This window comes from Caretta caretta, chromosome 3 (assembly GCF_965140235.1).
Source record: "Caretta caretta isolate rCarCar2 chromosome 3, rCarCar1.hap1, whole genome shotgun sequence".
Lineage (NCBI taxonomy): Eukaryota > Metazoa > Chordata > Testudines > Cheloniidae > Caretta > Caretta caretta.
In genome coordinates this window covers 1,541,691-1,560,633 of record NC_134208.1, presented here as the reverse complement: position 1 = coordinate 1,560,633, position 18,943 = coordinate 1,541,691, and the positions used below count along the sequence as shown (strand labels likewise).

General features: G+C 61.6%; 2 protein-coding genes across 5 annotated transcripts in view; one reads left to right on the top strand and one right to left on the bottom strand.

The window, feature by feature from the left end:
- Window positions 1-14,454, top strand: part of AGBL5 (AGBL carboxypeptidase 5) — a 45,423-nt gene extending 30,969 nt beyond the window's left edge. The window contains exons 13-18 of one of the 4 annotated variants that reach the window (XM_048846082.2): window positions 6,039-6,209; window positions 8,275-8,390; window positions 10,393-10,439; window positions 12,090-12,221; window positions 12,709-12,800; window positions 13,085-14,454. In XM_048846082.2, coding sequence (XP_048702039.2) covers window positions 6,039-6,209; window positions 8,275-8,390; window positions 10,393-10,439; window positions 12,090-12,221; window positions 12,709-12,800; window positions 13,085-13,155 — 629 coding nt within the window. In that variant the 3' untranslated portion in view covers window positions 13,156-14,454. The other 3 variants (XM_048846081.2, XM_048846084.2, XM_048846085.2) reach the window with 3 other exon arrangements.
- A 1,285-nt stretch (window positions 14,455-15,739) lies between these two features.
- Window positions 15,740-18,245, bottom strand: OST4 (oligosaccharyltransferase complex subunit 4, non-catalytic). Its single transcript, XM_048846137.2, has 3 exons — window positions 18,142-18,245; window positions 17,531-17,659; window positions 15,740-15,888 (listed from the first exon to the last, which is right to left on the bottom strand). The coding sequence occupies exon 2, from the start codon at window positions 17,656-17,658 to the stop codon at window positions 17,545-17,547; it is 114 nt and encodes a 37-aa protein (XP_048702094.1). The 5' UTR covers window position 17,659; window positions 18,142-18,245; the 3' UTR covers window positions 15,740-15,888; window positions 17,531-17,544.
- Window positions 18,246-18,943: the final 698 nt, after the last annotated feature.

The window sequence follows — 18,943 nt, the reverse complement described above, 5'->3', positions numbered from 1 at the left end:
AATCTGGCAGACCCTGGCCACCATACCTCCAACTCGTAAAAGAGCAGATTATGTTCCTCATAAAGGTTCTGAATTTTTGCCAACCATTCCCCAGCACCTCATTCTTTGGTCGTTGATACTGTGAATGAGCATAGCAGGCAACCTCACAAGGCTACACAGCATAATAAAGACCAAAACTGCCTAGTTGTTGTGTTTTTAGGCTAGTTTAGATTAGGATTTTTGCTTTGAGTACAGATACTTACAGTGCCGACGTGGTGGGTCCCAGCATGAAGAAGCATGGGTTTAAGAGAGATGCGTCATGCCTGAAATGCCGAGATGAGAATCATTCTCTGGCAGCCCGTGCCATCTGCAGCACACTTACTCCCTAAGCCCAGAAGGACAGGCAGAACAGACTTGTGACCCTTCTGTTACAAGAGGCCTCGTCAGTCAAGCCTCTGGGATCTGATAATTCCAAAGGGTGGAAAGGAAGGCTAGGAGACCTGAACCTGCTCCAAGCATTTCCAGATCTAAGAAAGTGTCAATCATGACAGCTTCGACCATGGCACCAAGCTCCAGTTCCAAGTCAACAGAGCTTCTGGTAGCCAAGGCCTCAATCCAGCTCCAGAACTGTTTTATGGTCTCCATCAGAACTGGATAGAGACCCTAAGGATTGGGGCAATTTATTGGGCCCAACTCCATTATCTCTGAAGAAAAGAGGCTAAATTTAGAACATCTCAGATGGTTCTTTGGCCAATTCGCAGCATGCAGATACAAGACCTAAGGACTTAAGACCTCGATCTTTCAGAGGATACTGATCCAAAAAAAAGGCCATCGGATCGAATCATAGCAGCTCAGCCTCATAGTATCATAGCGCATGTTGATCCGGACCTGCATCATATACCGGGTCCGGCCACATCACATTGTTCTCCTGATAAGAGACCGAGACAATACTGAGCAGGAGATCTCTCCAGGGTCCCCTGCTACCTCCGCCTTACACTCCAACTGGCTCATCAAGAAACACCATATCACCACTCTCTGTATTTCAGATCCCTACTTCAGTTATCTTCCTTGTTGTTTCAGTATCTGATCCAGGATTGGATCTGCAGACATTGTGCTCACCCCGACACATCTAAGACTCAACCTTTTAGTGTGAAACAGTCTCCCTCCTCAAATGAACACTCTTGGACATCCTATGTGCAAACCAGTAATGTAATGCCAGATTTGGGTAATTGGCAAGACTGGCCCATGCCACCATGGATGTCTTGGAGATCTGGCCAACCTGTTTTCTTAATACCAGTCGAGAGAACCTGATTCTTTGGTTCCAGAACAACTTCCACCTGAACCTACAGATCTGAGGGGTCCAGATCCAAGACACCCAGATCCAACAGCCAGGGAACATTGCCTTACCTTAATGCAAGACACTGTCTCTGATGCAGGGTACCAGGAAAGGTCTCCTTGGGATGACTTCCAACAAGAAGTCATGGAACTAGAAAATGGTTTGTTTCCAAATGAAAATGCTGGTGTAGCTACAGCATCATCTCCTTCTGAGGACGCAATTCAGTTCCATGAGCCTGTGGACAGGACAGCATCAACTTGAAAATCCCCATCAGTAGCTTTGGAAGAAACCACCTATCCAGTGTTTGATGTTTTGGATTCTACTACAAAGAGAAAAGTCTCCTTGCCTATGTTAAAAGGTCTTTGGCAACCAGCACAATCTCTCTTGTCCAGTCTGTCTTCATGTCAATCAGTTTCAAAACAGGCTGACAGATTGTATTAGGTCACATATGAAGGATTCTCCTGCTTTCACCTGTCACCTCCCTCTCATTTCTTGCTGTAACAGCAGCAGTTCAAAGGTTTAGGTCAGGTCTTCAACATTCTATCCCTTATGACAAAGAGGGGGGAAAGTTGGATTTTCTATAGAGAGAATTGTTTTCTTTGGCTTCCTTAAACATGCATGTGGTCAATTATCAAGCAGTTGTGGCCACAGGTATTTCACCCTTGTGGGAGATGATATCAGTCTTCACCAAGATTCTTCCAGGGGATTAGAAAAAGTTAACAGCAGCTCTCAACTAAAGGGCCAAGGCTAAAGCATGCCGTCAAGCATTTGATGTCTCCCATACCACCTCAAGATCTGTAGCATCAGCAGTAGCTCTCCATAGGCATGCATGACTATGGTCATCCTCTCTTCCAATGGAATCAAAATCTAAATAGAGGATCTGCCCTTTGAAAGGGATGGATATTTTAGTGTGAAAACTGATGAGCTATTGGAAAAGACCCGTTCCACTGCGAGATCTCTGGGATTACTGCCTCATTATAGAAGGAAAGCACCTACGCCTGTGTTCAGGTGTCACAGGAAATACCTTGCACCCTCTTCCTCTTTGGCTTCTAATCAACAGAGACGGTCACACTATCGGCAGCACCTCCACGGCCAAAGGTCCTCTCCACCACAGAAGAGGAAGAAAGCCTATAAGCCTTGGATGAGGATAAAACGCCTCGGCTGTCCTCTCTGCCTAATGTCAGGCCACAGTTTGACGTGAAGATTGAGAGCTTCCCTTTCAGACCATCCTACCACCATTATTGGAGACTTGTCCCATTTCTGCACTGCATGGACAACTGTCAACTCCAACAGATGGATCTTAGACACAGTAAAGGAAGGTGATACTATCCCGTTCAAATGCCCCCTCCCCATCCTTTTCAGGGACCCTTCCCGGAGAGGTTATTGAGGACAGAAATACAAGCTCTGTTGCAAGCAGGAGCTATAGAAAAAGTATGATTAACTTCCAGAAACAAAGGGTCGTACTCCCAATACTTTCTAATCGCCAAAAAGAAGGGAGGGCTCAGAACAACTCTTGATTTCAGAGCTTTAAACAGGCACATTAGGAAGATTCAGTTCCAGATGCTAACCCTGGCTGTGATTATTCCTTCCCTGTCTACTCTGGTTTGGTTCATTGCTCTCGATCTCAGATGCGTATTTCCATAAGACTTCCCATTGCAAATACCCACCTTTTACTCTTGGTCCAGAGCACCACACCCAGAGTTCATAGCCAGTGTCTGGCTCCAGCAGCAGTAGATCTGAGCCGACAAGGGATTTTCATTTCCCCTGACTTAAACAATTGGCCCCTGAGGGTTCCGTCTGAGGAAGAATTAGGGAAATGCATTCTGTCCGGTTCCCCACATGCTGTGTTCACCATATTGATTGCAGCTGGCAAAATCAATGCAGCCACTCACCTCAAATGATGCTTTTTGAGCTTGGTCAGAGCCAGACTTGGCTCTCTTGAATTGCACTTGTTGATACAAAAGTTCTTCTTTCCAGCACTGGAAAGATGACCTTGGTTTTCTTGCGTTCCTTGTCAGAGGTCTCCAAGTGTCATTTAAGTTTGTTAGGTGTCATGGTGTCTTTAGATAGCACTGTGGGATGTAGCAGGCATTTCTGGCCTTTCTTCGTTCTTGACCAAAACACTGGTGTAGTCTGTCTCCATTATCAAAGAAAGCCCGTCAAATTTGTGAGCACATTTCTTGGACTCTTGTCTTTTGTTCCTAATTGCATCACTAGACTCTCCGCTGGAGATGCAGATGCTTTGCATAAAAATGAGCTCACTAGGTCTCTTACCATAACAGTTCACTGTTAAGCGAGTGAGGCCAGGATGTAGAAAGACCCTGTGTGGTGATACTAGGGCAGTATGGAGACAGTGACTCACAATGGTTCTCTTTCCGTGTGTGCCAACAGGGGTGCTAGAAGATACAGGCCCTGCCTTAAGAAGCTAACGAACCACTGCAGATTCCCATCCCAGGAGAGGCCAGCACAAGCTCCTCCCAGCTCAAGCAGAGAGGATGCCCATAGCTAAGGATCTTCTCCATTCAGAGTCCTTCAGCTGGATGCTTGCACAGTTGGAATGGTGCAAATGGCCAAACTGGAATCTGCACAGCCAGTGTGTCTGGAACTGCTCCACAAACGCTGCGCCAGGAGGCTGCCGTTTTGATCTACAAACCGGTGGCCTCCACACAGCGCAGTCTCACCTGTACAGCATGTGCAAGATCACACTGGGCAGAGGCTGCTAGTTTGTAGACCAGCATTGCCGCCACCTGGCATGGCGTTTGTGGAGCTGGTTCAGACACATTCAGGGGCTGCCAGTATCATCTCTCAGGCCCGTTGGACCTGCTGCCCCATCTGCTTATGGCACAACCCCCAGTTTGGGAGCTCATGTCCTACAAAAGAATGTCCACACTGGGTCAGAGCAACGGTCCATCTAGCCCAGTATTCCGTCTTCTGACCGTGACCAGTGCCAGGTGCTTCACAGGGAATGAACAGAACAGGGCAATTATCTAGTGATCCACCCCATCGCCCATTCCCAGCTTCTAACCGTCGGAGTGTCACCAGTTTGTGTATGCCTTACACCACGCCTTTCGGATACAGATGGACAACAGTGTGCAAGGTGCAGTGAGTGTGCCAGGCCTGACAAGCTGGTGACACAGTAGTGAACTGCTAGAGGGGCTCTGGCAAGCCCCTGCATGTTCACTAGGCGGCTGCCTGCTGCTCCTTCTCCAGGGGCTGTAGGAACTGAGCAGGAGAGAGGCCTGTAAGTCTCGTCGCGCGACCTCGCTCTGCTATGCATCTCCGTGCTCTTGACTTCAGAGCCAAGGCTCCTTGGGGGAGGGCCAAGGGCTTCCTTTATCTCCCCTTAAGACGTTGCTGCAGAAATAACACCAGCCGGCTTCCCCCCAGAGCACCCACGCAGGAGGGCTCCCTCAGGCAGGAGCCTCCAGCCGGGCCAGCTGTTCCCCTATTACACCCTTCAGCCCAGAGGGTGAGTCCCTGGGAGGCTTCCCCCTGCTGTGTGCTGAGCCCTGCTGCCCCTGTGGAGCCAAGTCGGGGCTGCTGTCAGCCTCATTTCATTCCCAGTGGGCCCCAGGGCCCCCCAGCTGTGGCACTGGAATGGGGCAGCAAAAACATGTGCCCAAAGGCGCCAAATGGGATTGGGGCCCGTTTGTGTGACCTACCCGAAGAGCTCACCAGCGCGAGAGACCGCGCCTGCAGGGTCAGGGCCAGGGTGTGGCCTACCAGTAAGTGAGCCAGTCAGTGCGAGGCGCTGTGCTCGTGGTCACAGCAGATCTCAAAGGGGTGCCTGATGCCATGGCGTTTGGGAAGAGTTTAACCCCAATACCTTGGCCTGGTTCCTACTTGATCCTTAAACTGTCACCCTAAAATTCCCTCGCCGCTTGTTGTTCACTTCCTGGCCTAAATTGCTGTGGGGGGTTGCCATGTGCTGCTTAGCAGCTGCTGTGTTCCTCCCCAGAGGTGGCTGCTTCAGCAATCCCTCTCCTCCCTTCCGGTGGTGTGTAAGGGTGACCTGTGTGCTCAATGCTGCTCTCCCCCAAGGGCCTCGCTGCAGAGTGTGGAAAGAGCTGGAGGGGGAGGGAGGCTTGTCGCTCCTGTTCTCTGCCATGCTAGGTGGCTGAAGGCGTCGTACACGAGTGGCTGCCTTGAGCTGACTTAATGGCCCAGCCTGGTGCTCTAGTCAGGCTCCGAGCTAGGCGTGCCCTGACTGGTGCCTGTGGCTCTGGCTCCAGCGGCAGCTGGGGCTGCAGATCCGGCCACTCCTGTTCCAGAGCCTGGCTCTAGCACCCAGATGTGGCAGCCTGGCTGTGCTTCGAGTGCCTCGTGGGAGTGGTGTCTCTGCCAGGGCCATCTGGAGTCAGGGGACAGCCTGACCAGCAGGCTCATAGACCCGGCTGCAGACTGTCCTGTCCCTGGGGGTCCCCAAGGGGGCTGCTCACGCCTTCTGCTCTTGAATGGGCTGAGCCCCTGCTCGTGTGGCATGGTGTAGCCTGCGCCGGGCCCCCACGGTTTGGAGGGGCTGGCATCAGGCAGAGCCTGCAGCAGGGAGATGAGTCGCTCTGCCTGGCAGGAGGCTGTGGGACCCGGGAGTACTGGTGTGGAGAGCGCTCTGACGGGGGGCCTGGGGTGCTGTGTGAGGGGAGGGGTTGGGCATAGGGAGCCGTGAGGGGGCAATACCACCAGCCCCTTCCTGAACTTCCTTTTCCAACTCCCTCCTTCCCAGAGCCCTGCGTGCAGGACAAACGGCGCCACCAGCAGCTGACTCTGCTGCGAGCAGCAGCCAACAGCATCCAGCCGCCAGCGCCTCTCCCTCCCTGTGCCAGGCGCCTGTCCCAGCCTGCGCCACCCGCCAGCCTGCGCCCCTGCTCCCTGCCAGCCTCCCTCCTCACGTCAGGTTTGTGTCTGCCCGCTCCACGCTCAGTCCGTCTCTCCAGGCCCAGGCCAAGGCCTTAGGCGAGAGGCTCTCCCCGCCCGAGGAGGACCAAGGTCGCCTGGCAGTCGTGCTGGCAAAGGGAGGCCTGGGCATGGAGCTCACACAGTGCGCGCTGCACCCTGCTGTGTGGGACACCATGGAAATATGGGCCGGTCCCCGAGCTCTGCTGGGAGGCCGGTTCTGGTGACCAAGGGGTCCTTCCTGTTCCATGCACCCCGCATGCATGCCAGCATCTCTGCGCCCAGACTGTTCTCGCCAGCCCAGGCCTGTCTCCAGGCCTGTGTCCTAGTGACCGTGCTCCCCGGCGAGGCCTGCGTGGGCTGGTACTGTCCCCAGGCCCTGTGCTGCAGGCTCCTCCCGGCTCCCTCAGGCAGCTGGATATGCCACCTACGCTAGCAGGGCCAGGCCCAGCCAGAACCAGCCCGGCAAGGCAGCGCCGGGCTCAGGATGGGCCCAACCCTCTCAAGGCAGTGGCCTGCGTGGCAGGAGCGGCGGGGCCCCCGACTGAAACAGCCTCCTTGTGACGCGCACCAGTGGCCCTTCCACTGGCCTGGGGCGTGCAGCGTGTTGTGAGCCTGTGCTACACCCCAGAGCAGAGCAGCTTGCGGGCTAGAGCCGGGGCCATGCAGGCAGACGCTGCTCTGGGGCCGAGGCGGGGCGGGAAGCGGGGATGCTCTGGCGCTGCAGGAAGTGAAGTGCCCAAGGAGACGCCAGACCTGGCTTTGCCCCCACAGGCCATGGAAGGAGCTGGGAGCCTGGAGCTCCTGCATCTGAGCCCAGCTGTGGCTTGGCTGCCTGTTCTTCCCTCCCACACTCTACCCTGCCCTGCCTCCCGGGGCCATGGGAGGGTCCGTGTGGCTGCCCTGGGGCGCGGTTGTACTTTACTGCTGCCGGAGCCTGGGGCGGCGCTTCCCGGCCTTCCTGTGTTAGCCGCACTGGTGGGAGGAATAAAGATTTTCCAAAGATGGTGTGTCTGGGCTCTCCTCTCAGAGGTCCCCATGCAGCTCCGTGCCAGGGCCACTCCCAGGGTGCTCTAAGCACACTGGCATCTGGGCAGCCCTGCTGCTGGCCCCCTGCGGCTAGACTCTTGGCCGAGCACACTGGCCCAGCACTGCCGGGAAACCAGCGGGCGAGGCTGCCGATCAGGGTACGGCCCCTGCCTCCCGCTCAGGACAGTGCAGGCACTTGCATTCTGCCTGGAGGTGGGCTTGGGGCCTTTGGCTCCTGGTGGGCAGTGGGGTGAGGTGAGTGATCAGGGGCCCTCCAGCCGGCAGTGGGGTGAGGTGAGTGATCAGGGGCCCTCCAGCCGGCAGTGGGGTGAGGTGCGTGATCAGGGGCCCTCCAGCCAGCAATGGCCAAACAGCGAAATCTCCCAGCACCCCAGCATTGCTCCATGCTGCCAGTAGGGAAACTGAGGCACTCAGCCAGGGGGTGACTTCCCCGTGGGGGAGACAGGGCAGAGGCAGGGATCGAGCCCAGCTCCCCAGCAGTGCTCTCTAGCCATTAGCCTTTGCTGCTTCTGACTGTCAGTGCAGTGACTGCACCACTCTGTCCCTGGCAGGGTGGGGTGGGGCCCCGGGAAATGCCCACAGATCAGAACCAGGATGTCCTGCTCCCGTCCCAGGGAAGTGACCGTGCGCTCTGTGCTCACGGCTCCGTGGCGTGAGCAACCCAAGCCAAGAGCCCAGCTGGTGAACAAGGGCTTGGAACTGCTCTATGGCTGAGGGGGGGCACCGGACTTTCCTAGTGACTAGATCCTTGGAGTCCAGCCGGTTGGGTGTGCCCTGGGGACGCTCGGGCCTGGACTCTGCGGGCTTTCTGCTTCCCTTTCAACTCCCAAGAACTGGTCACCCGTCACACAGTGTCACACCGCTTTCCCTGTGCACACGTACCACCTCTGCCCGCATGGCAGCCCATCGGTACCATGGAGGTACAGCCAGCAAAGCCCGTAAGCACTGCTCCCACAGCGTGTCCTTCCTGGTGCATGGGGCTGATGGAGTTCAGCTCTCTTTTGTTTGTCACCTAGGGACCTCGCCCACGGACACTAAGGCCGGGGCTCTGGTGGTTACCAGCCGTGGACTTCAGGCAGCAGATCACGGCCGGGAAGAGCCGAAGCCCCCCTATGGCATGGCGCTGGTGCAGGTAATGCCCAGAGCTGGGAAGAAGGTGGAAACCAACCTGGCTGCTACCCCCTGAAGCCTCTAAGCCAGCCCCTCCCTGCGCCTTGTGGTGATGGTTTTGTTCAGTATCTTCATTAATGATCTGGAGGATGGCGTGGTCTGCACCCTCAGCAAATTTGCAGATGACACTAAACTGGGAGGAGAGGTAGATACGCTGGAGGGTAGGGATAGGATACAGAGGGCCCTAGACAAATTAGAGGATTGGGCCAAGAGAAATCTGATGAGGTTCAACAAGGACAAGTGCAGAGTCCTGCACTTAGGACGGAAGAATCCCACGCACTGCTACAGACTAGGGACCGAATGGCTTGGCAGCAGTTCTGCAGAAAAGGACCTAGGGGTTACAGTGGATGAGAAGCTGGTCAACAGTGTGCCCTTGTTGCCAAGAAGGCCAATGGCATTTTGGGATGTATAAGTAGGGCCATTGCCAGCAGATCAAGGGACGTGATCGTTCCCCTCTATTCGACACTGGTGAGGCCTCTCTGGAGTACTGTGTCCAGTTTTGGGCCCCACACTATAAGAAGGATGTGGAAAAATTGGAAAGAGTCCAGCGGAGGGCAACAAAAATTATTAGGGGGCTGGAGCACACGACTTACAAGGAGAGGCTGAGATAACTGGGATTGTTTAGTCTGCAGAAGAGAAGAATGAGGGGGGATTTGATAGCTGCTTTCAACTACCTGAAAGGGGGCTCCAAAGAGGATGGATCTAGACTGTTCTCAGTGGTGACAGATGACAGAACAAGGAGCAATGGTCTCAAGTTGCAGTGGAGGAGGTTTAGGTTGGATATTAGGAAACACTGTTTCACTAGGAGGGTGGTGAAACACTGGAATGGGTTCCCTACAGAGGTGGTGGAATCTCCATCCTTAGAGGTTTTTAAGGTCAGGCTTGACCAAGCCCTGGCTGGGATGATTTAGTTGGGGATCGGTCCTGCTTTGAGCAGGTGGTTGGACTAGATGACCTCCTGAGGTCCCTTGCAACCCTGATATTCTATGCTTCTATGACATGCCTGCTCTCTGGGATCCCCCCACAGCCCCTTTCGAGGTGGGTCTCCTGCCATTGGGGTTGGGAGCCAGGCCCCTCATGGCCCCATTCTCTGGGCTGGGCGACGGGCCCATTAGTTTACCCGGTCTCAGCCTGTCTGCTCCTCGCCATGGCCGTCTGAACCCCTTTCATGCTGAGACAGAAACTCGGCCCCCCAGAGCCTCTCTGGCAGCGGCAGGCAGACCAGGAGAGTCTAAGGTGCCACCAGTGCCCGGGACCCCTGCAGCGCCTGGGAACTGATGGGGTGGGCTGCACAGACTACAGCTCCGATGATGGGCCAGGAACTCTGCACGAGGGGAGATGTCGGGCGCCTGCCTGTAACAGAGAGGGGTACATGGGGCACCGGGGCAGTGTTTCCAAAGGGAAATGTTTTGGAATTGACATTTTCCTCTGTAACCCTGCTCCTCTCCTCCTTCCAGCCAGCCCCCACGCCGGCTGGGGCTGGGCCTGGGCCTGGGCCTGGGCCTGGGCCTGGGCCGGTGAGGAAGCTGCCAGCCTCTGGCTGGCAGTCATGTGAGTTGCTGTATGGCTCTGCTGGCCCCAGGCTCCCCTGGGAGAGGCTGAGGGGTCGCCCACTCCCCGAGCTCTGGGTTCCAGCTCTGCCCAGTGAATGGATTCCTCCCTGGGGTGAGTGCAACTCCCACTGGCTCCAGGGCTGGCTGGGTCTGTGGATTCCCATCAGCCCCTGTGGGCTCCCCTCAGCACTCGCTGTCTGTGCTGTTTGTGGGTCCCGGGCTTGGAGCTGCCCTGGAAGCCAATGGACAGGGGGTGGCCCCCTCATGCTGCAGGTGGCCAGAGCCCCAGGGGATGGGCAGGGAGCCCAGCATGGTACTTGGCTGCTATCACCCCATCTCCAAGCTGGCTGAGCTGGAACTCGCCCCCCCCCACCCCCGCCCTCTCCAATTGTCTCCTGTCTTTCTGCTTAGAACCTTCCGAAGAGGCTGAGCACCAGGAAAGTCCTAGAACCACCCAGGTACCGTGTGTCCTGCGCTGGGGGAGGGCACTGGAAGGGCATGCCGCAGGGCAGGGGCTCCGGCAGGGGAGCAGGCGCTCTGGGCAGCTCCCTGACCGCAACGCCCTGGAGCCGAATCCCACCAAGCACTGGCCAGGCAGAATGTTCCCAGCTCTGGCTCCCTGGTGTCTCATTCCACCCCTCTGGGCACATGGGAGCCCATCAGACTACATGAGGCTATTAGCCAGGATGGGCAGGGATGGTGTCCCTAGCCTCTGCCAGGAGCTGGGAATGAGCGACGGGATGGATCACTTGGTGATTCCCTGTTCTGTTCATTCCCTTTGGGGCATCTGGCATTGGCCACTGGCGGAAGACCGGATACTGGGCTAGATGGGCCTTTGGTCTGCCCTGCCCTGGGGGCTGAGCAAGAGGGGGCTTTTGGGAATGCTGGGCTGCTCCTGTGCTGAGGATCCAGCTGCGCCCATGGCTGGGTCCTTCCACTGCAGGTACTTTCTATGGTTTGAGAGCAAGTCCTGGAGCCCCTGGAGCTGGAGAGACCATCCCCAGGGCCCAGCTGGCTCCCGCTGGCAGCATCTGCCCTGCCTCAGACCCTGCAGCGCTCTGTGGGCAGACCCATGGTGTGCCCTTTCCCCTGGGGGATTCAGCTACTCCCGTAACGCACCCCGGGGAACTGAGTGACGCAGCAGGGCTTGGCCCTTGCTCCCTCCTGCTGTGTGGATGCGGGTGCCAGGCTAGGGCATGTTGCTGCAGGAGGAGACCTAGCCCTTCCCCTGCTGCCCTACCTTGGCTAATAGAGCTGGCCACCTGCTCAGGCTCCTCCTTTCTGCTCCGGCAGATACTGCCCTGCAGCCTCAGCCCAAGGGGACTAGCTGCAGCCAGGAGCACTGCGCACTGCTGCCCCCATGCTCCCAGGCAGGGCCTGGCCAGCGGCTGGTACCAGCCTTGGGGTGGGAATCTGTTGGAGCCTGCGGTGCATCCGCCCCCGGCACTTTCTGTGGGGCCCAGCAGGAGCAGCTGCAGAATCAGGTGTGTGGCTCCCAGGGGCTCCTGCAAGACACCGCCCCTTCCCAGCCTGCCGAGCGTGCCCCCCTGGGGAGGGACTGACTGGCACGGGCAGACTCAGACATCTCCCCCTCACCCAGCAATAGGTCACAGCTGGCTAGCCCTGGCTGGGGGCAGGGCCGGGGGTGCAGCTGAGTGCTGCGCTGCCCGGAGGGAGGGGACACTGCTCCAGGAGGTGGGTTTCAGATCAGGTCCATTAGCCCCTCCTTGGCAAGATGCCAGGAGTGTTTAAACAGCAGCTGCCCCAACTGCTGTCCATTTTGGGGCCCCAGGGAGCCCTGCCAGCTAGCTCCTGTCATGGCATGTGCCTTTGTTTCATCCTGTGGCCAGGCCCAGCTCTGGGGGTCGCAGTGGGGTTTCCTTGTCCCATGGCTGGAGTGAGCCTGGACTGAGCCCCTCCCTGGAGTATCTGCTGGTCCCAGCGCTGGGAGAGCGGAATAGAGCAGCAGCTTTGCAGGCACCCTCTGCTCCAGCCGGGCCAGGCATGAGGGGCACAGAACCGAGGAGAGATGGGCCCGACAGCACCCTGGGGCCCATTCTCCTAGCCCTGGCTCTCCTGCTGTAAGCACTGCCTCTGGTTCTCTGCAGCCTGCGGCCCAGCAGAATCCCCGTCCGCAAGAAGGCAGCTGCATGCACCCCGAGTTTGCTGGGGCTCAGCAGCGAGAGCACCTCAGCCCTCAAGGTCTGGAAATACACCCACGCTGGAGCCCTGGCCCAAAGGTCTCTGCCAGGTAGGGCGTTGCGGGCACCCGGGCTGGCAGCAAGCATACACCGGGTTAGGTAGGGGGCAAGTTCAGCTGTGTGCCCTGCCACAGGTGGGGCCCCCAGACTAGCTGCTAGGCATCAGGCCCCAGCAGCATGCTGGGCTGGGCTGCCTCTGAGGTTGGAAGCCAGGTGGCTGCAATCTTTAGTGCAGGTGCTCAGCTGGCCCCCGCTTTCAGCACTGTACCTGGGGGTGGGAGCCATTGCATGGCAATTGCTTGATGCTACTCTCAGGCCTGGGCACCAAAGCAGGAGCAGCTCCTGCCTAGGTGCCTCATCTGAGCCCACGCCACCCCTCTGGGGGCATTCAGCCTGCCTGGGAGCACAGCCCCTGTGCCCAGACCCACAGTTCACTCAGGCCTGGGGCCAGCCAGCGGGTGGCACCTTCCCCACTCCCTGGCTGGCACTGGGCTGGGCTGCTGACACTGGCTCTGTTCCTCTGCAGCATTCCCAGAGGACACTGCATCACTCGGCATGGGGATGCCGACAACAGAGCCGCTCTTCATCTGCGAGGAGCCCGAGGGCCTGCTCAGCGAGGTACCAGGCCCATAGATGTTGGGAGGGGGCTGGGGAACCCACCCCAAGCAGGGCCCATGTCTCCGATGCTGCCCCCCTGCTCCTGGGGCAGGCAGCCCTGGCACCAGAGCTGCAGTGTGGCCTTTCCCTCGCCAGCTGGGGGAGATCACTGGTGGGTGGCCATGCACCGCCGTTGCCCCCGCCCTGAGCTGTGCTGGCTTCTCAGACTGGCGCCGCTAAGGGCGAGCACACGGCCCGCCGCAGAGCCCGTCCCAGCCCCCTGAGCCTGCTCTTCTCTGTCGCAGCATCTGCCAAGCCGGGCCCCGGACTCTCCCCAGCTCAGCTCGTACCACAAGATCCTGTCCTTCTGCACTGAAGCCTGAGCGCAGCCACCAGCTCCAGCTGCCACCTCTGCCCTCGCATCCGGCTCGAGCTGGTTGCAGCACCTGCTGCCGGGGAAGTGGGGCAGAGTCCAGCCGCCCCTTGCAAAGCTGGGTGATAGAGGGCGAATCTCCACCCAGCCTTGTTCACCCTGCAGGCTCCCTGTGCCCAGCACCTCCCTGCCTGGCCTCTAGCTGAGCTCTGGCCTGTAAGCACGGAGCTGCCCTGCTGAGCAGCCAGGGCTCTGCACAGCCCATGGCCTAAGCAGAGCGGGACCCTGCTGGGCTCTCCAGCTAGTCCCAGAGCCCTGTGCAGTTCCCTCCACTTCCCTGCTAACCTCCAGCCATGGCCATGTGGAGGGAACTGGGTGCAGCCAGCTGACTGGTTTAGGTCACAAGCTTGGGGGCACCAACAGCAGCCACAGTGCCAGGGGCTGGAGGTAATGCCCGGGGAGCAGCTGCAGACATCATCACTCTGTGTCTCTCCCTGAGCCGTGGAGGGGGTTGGGCAGGGCGAGGCCCTGGGTCAGGCTGCTGCACTAGCCCCTGTGCTGAGGTGCAGGAGAATCAACCCGGGGCAAGGGGCTTTCTAGCAGGGGGCCAGCTGGTGCCAGGGAGGCCCAGTGGGCATGGCCCCTACTCCCCTTCCACAAAGCCAAAGCTCCCATGGTGTGTCTCAGAACCCGGCCCAGGGGCAGCTCCCTGTGCCACAGTGAGGCCTGGGGGGAGCTGGCCTGCTGGGGTGAAGCACAGTTAGTTGGGGTGTTGTCTCCCCACACTAGCTGTCCTGCTTCAGGGATTGGCCCCTGCCCCACACCCAGCAGGGCTGTGGAGGCAACTTGAGGGAGGGTCTGTGGGCATCTCCTTGGGCAAAGCACGGTGCCAGCAGAACCTCAGTGGGCTCCAGGGACCCAGGCCGGGTATCTCCAGTCAGGGGTCTCCCCGGTGCACCCCACGGGAACAGCTTGTAAGCTGGGCACTCTTGCAAAGGCTGCTTCATGAGCAGAACCAAATCAGGCCCCGGAGCTGCAGGTCAGCTCCCATCCCTGGGTGCCTGGGCCCCAGGCTAGCGGCTTTGGCCAGCCCCCTCCATGTTAACCACAACTCTGTGTGGGCAGGGTCAGGGCTGGGGAGCCCTGCAGCCACCCACCAAGGCAGAGCCATTCTGCGGCTGCAGCCGTTCGCCACCTCCCACTCAGCTGAGCGGCTACAGAGTTGTTCATGGGTTTGAAGCTATTTTTATGAGATAGGGTTTGTCTTGTAACGTGTTTCTATTAAAGTTTGTTTGGAAGAAATGTCCCCTGAGCTCTGTAGTCTGGGCCGGGCACTGCCCCCAGCTATGGTGCAGGCCTCTGAACTGTGCTAGGAGTCTGCCACACCCAGAGCAGCAGCAGGAGGGCAGGGGAAGGCAGGAGTAGAACCCCCTGTGTTCACCAGCAGGAGCTGGCAGGCTGCTCAGGAGCAACGGGGGAGGCCTAAAGCAAAGGCTGGACTGATGGAGGAAGGGCAAGAGAGCCATGGGCCAGCTTTGCCCCCTTGGAGGAGAAGGGCTTAATGCAGCCTGCATGCTGTGCCCGCAATACAACCATCAGCACCGCCAGGCTGGCAGGAGCCACCACTCGTGTGGAGAACACTAGTTTTCAGCTGGCAAAGCCTGCAGCAAGCTCTGCGTGAGCCCCCCCCCTCGCCCATGGGACCAGGAAGGAATCGCATAAGCACAGCTCTGAGGCTTAACACCTGCTCAGCCCCAGCCTTCAGTCAGTGAGCGAGAGTCTGCGGGGGACTAAACATGAGCTGCCAGTGTGGCCCTGGGGGCCATGAACCGGGGCAGCTTGAGTAGGAAGCCAGCGGTTATTTTCCTTCTGTATTTGGCACTGGCGTGACCTCTGCTGGAGCCATGAGAATGGTTAACAGGTTAGAAAACAAGCCGCACAGTAAGAGATTGAGCTCCTGGGGTCTAATTAGCTTCCCAAGGAGATTTAAGGGCTCCCAGGCTGTGTGTGTGTGGGAGGGGGAGAGAACCGGCTCCTCAGTCTAGCAGAGGAAGGGCTAACCCAAGCCAAGGGCTAGAAGTTGAAGCTAGGCAGCATCAGACTGGAAATAAGGTGTTAATTATTAGCAGGGAGGGTAATTACCACTTGAAGAATTCCCTGAGGGCTGTGGGAGATTCTCTATCACTGGAAATTTCACATCCAGGTTGGATATTTGTCTGCCAGCTCTGCTCTGGGTCATTACTGTGGGGCCCATGCTAGGCAGGGGTCAGACCAGATGATCACTATGGTCCCTTCTGGCCTTGGGATCTACCTGGCACTGGCCGTACCCAGGGCTGCTCTGACACAAGTCACCAGGGGACCTGCCTCTCCCCCTGGGGGGCTGCCAAGCCCAGATTTCTCTGCAAGAGAACATGGGGAGCTGGGGGTGGGGCCAATGGCTTCCCTGTCCCACCCCTTGTTGTGATTGGCGCAGGAGTCTAACCTGGGCCCCCAGCTGAAGGGCTCCCCCTCTCCTATCAGCCAGAGCAGCATGCTCTCTGCCCACAGGTCGGGCTCTGCTGGCACCAGAGTGACACTGAGGCGCCCGCACGGGGGAGGTTCCAGCCATTTATTTGTGTCCAGTGGGTTTGCTCTGTACAAAGCTAGGGCAGGGTGCGAGGCAGGGGCAGGGTGCGGGGCCCAGCGCGGCTGTCAGCTCTGCTCCTGGCCATGGCAGGCGGCGCTCAGGGCTTGGCTCTGTTGGGGCAAACAAGAACAAACAGCTCAGGCTACAAGGGCGAGTCAGGAGGAGAGCCAGTCCCCCCCTATGCTGCGTGCCCCCAGGCAGGCCCTGCAGCCAGGGAAGCCAGCTGCAGCCAGACCCACTGGGGCCAGCTGCAGCCAGGCTCGCTGGCCAGCTAGGGGAAGGGGCATCTTGGTCCTTGGCTCCTGGGAGACTTCACCAGCTGCATGGTTCTAATGACCGAGTGCCCAGCGGTGTCTGTGCCACGGGGGGCCGAGACCCCCCCCAGCCAGTGCCCAGCGGTGTCTGTGCCACGGGGGGCCGAGACCCCCCCCCCCAGCCAGTGCCCAGCGGTGTCTGTGCCACGGGGGGCCGAGACCCCCCCCCCCCAGCCAGTGCCCAGCGGTGTCTGTGCCACGGGGGGCCGAGACCCCCCCCAGCCAGTGCCCAGCGGTGTCTGTGCCACGGGGGGCCGAGACCCCCCCCCAGCCAGTGCCCAGCGGTGTCTGTGCCACGGGGGGCCGAGACCCCCCCCCAGCCAGTGCCCAGCGGTGTCTGTGCCACGGGGGGCCGAGACCCCCCCCCCAGCCAGTGCCCAGCGGTGTCTGTGCCACGGGGGGCCGAGACCCCCCCCAGCCAGTGCCCAGCGGTGTCTGTGCCACGGGGGGCCGAGACCCCCCCCCCCAGCCAGTGCCCAGCGGTGTCTGTGCCACGGGGGGCCGAGACCCCCCCCCAGCCAGTGCCCAGCGGTGTCTGTGCCACGGGGGGCCGAGACCCCCCCCCCAGCCAGAGCCCAGCCAGTGCCCATCAGTGTCTGTGCCAACCCCCCCAGCCAGTGCCCAGCGGTGTCTGTGCCACGGGGGGATGAACCCCCCCAGCCAGTGCCCAGCGGTGTCTGTGCCACGGGGGGCCGAGACCCCCCCAGCCAGTGCCCAGCGGTGTCTGCCAAGGGCTGCGGGGCCGGGGGGGCTGCGGGCCGGGCCCGGGCGGTGCGGGAGGAGGGGGGCGCTGCGGGCCGGGCCCGGGCGGTGCGGGAGGAGGGGGGCGCTGCGGGCCGGGCCCGGGCGGTGCGGGAGGAGGGGGGGGGGCTGCGGGCCGGGCCCGGGCGGTGCGGGAGGAGGGGGGGGGCTGCGGGCCGGGCCCGGGCGGTGCGGGAGGAGGGGGGGGGCTGCGGGCCGGGCCCGGGCGGTGCGGGAGGAGGGGGGGGCGCTGCGGGCCGGGCCCGGGCGGTGCGGGAGGAGGGGGGCGCTGCGGGCCGGGCCCGGGCGGTGCGGGAGGAGGGGGGGCTGCGGGCCGGGCCCGGGCGGTGCGGGAGGAGGGGGGGGGCTGCGGGCCGGGCCCGGGCGGTGCGGGAGGAGGGGGGCGCTGCGGGCCGGGCCCGGGCGGTGCGGGAGGAGGGGGGCGCTGCGGGCCGGGCCCGGGCGGTGCGGGAGGAGGGGGGCGCTGCGGGCCGGGCCCGGGCGGTGCGGGAGGAGGGGGGGGCTGCGGGCCGGGCCCGGGCGGTGCGGGAGGAGGGGGGCGCTGCGGGCCGGGCCCGGGCGGTGCGGGAGGAGGGGGGCGCTGCGGGCCGGGCCCGGGCGGTGCGGGAGGAGGGGGGGGCTGCGGGCCGGGCCCGGGCGGTGCGGGAGGAGGGGGGGGCTGCGGGCCGGGCGTTACCTGCGGGCGGCCCCTCACTCCTGCTTCTTGGGGTTGTTGACGGCCACGTAGTGGTAGAGCACCACGAGCAGGAAGAGCGACACGCCCAGCATGTTGGCGAAGATGGCGAGCTGCACGTCGGTGATCATCCTGCGGGAGCGGGACGGGTCAGCGCGGCGGGGCGGGGGTCCCGGGAAGGGGGCGGGGTCCCGGGGGGGAGGGGCCGAGTCGGGGGGTCCCCGGGGGGGAGGGGCCGGGTTGGGGGGTCCCCGGGGGCGGGGCGGGGGTCCCGGGAAGGGGGCGGGGTCCCCGGGGGGGGAGGGGGCGGGGGGTCCCCGGGGGCGGGGCGGGGGTCCCGGGAAGGGGGCGGGGTCCCCGGGGGGGGAGGAGGCGGCTTGGGGGGTCCCCGGGGGCGGGGCGGGGGTCCCGGGAAGGGGGCGGGGGTCCCCGGGGGGGAGGGGCCGGGTTGGGGGGTCCCCGGGGGCGGGGCGGGGGTCCCGGGAAGGGGGCGGGGGTCCCCGGGGGGGAGGGGGCGGGTTGGGGGGTCCCCGGGGGCGGGGCGGGGGTCCCGGGAAAGGGGCGGGGTCCCCGGGGGGGCCTGGGGGGTCCCGGGGTGGCCCCGCCCCACTCACGCGGAGGCTGCGGCTCCTCCGGACACGTCTCGCCGGCGGCTGCCCGACTTCCGGCCGCGGCGCGGTGCCTTGTGGGGCGGGCGGGGCCGCTCTGTCGGCGGGAGGCTCCCGAGGCGCAGCGCCCCCTAGCGCGGGGGCGGGGCCTGGACCGCGACACGCCCCCCCGGCCGGTCTGTATCATTGTCGGCGGGGCCGGAACGGTCCCCCCCCCCCCCCCCCCCCCGCCATAAAATAATGTAAAAATGGAGCCGGGAACGGTCACCCGCCGCCTGCACCGCCCCGGGGGCGGTTGGGGGGCTCGCGGAGGGGGTTGGGGGCTCGTGGGGGAGTGATGGGCTCGCGGAGGGGGTTGGGGGGCTTGCAGGGGGGTGATGGGCTCGCGGGGGGGGTTGGGGGGCTTGCAGGGGGGTGATGGGCTCGCGGAGGGGGTTGGGGGGCTTGCAGGGGGGTGATGGGCTCGCGGAGGGGGTTGGGGGGCTTGCAGGGGGGTGATGGGCTCGCGGAGGGGGTTGGGGGCTCGTGGGGGAGTGATGGGCTCGCGGAGGGGGTTGGGGGGCTTGCAGGGGGGTGATGGGCTCGCGGGGGGGGTTGGGGGCTCGTGGGGGAGTGATGGGCTCGCGGAGGGGGTTGGGGGGCTTGCAGGGGGGTGATGGGCTCGCGGAGGGGGTTGGGGGGCTTGCAGGGGGGTGATGGGCTCGCGGAGGGGGTTGGGGGCTCGTTGGGGGGTGATGGGCTCGCGGAGGGGGTTGGGGGCTCGTTGGGGGGTGATGGGCTCGCGGAGGGGGTTGGGGGGGCTCGTGGG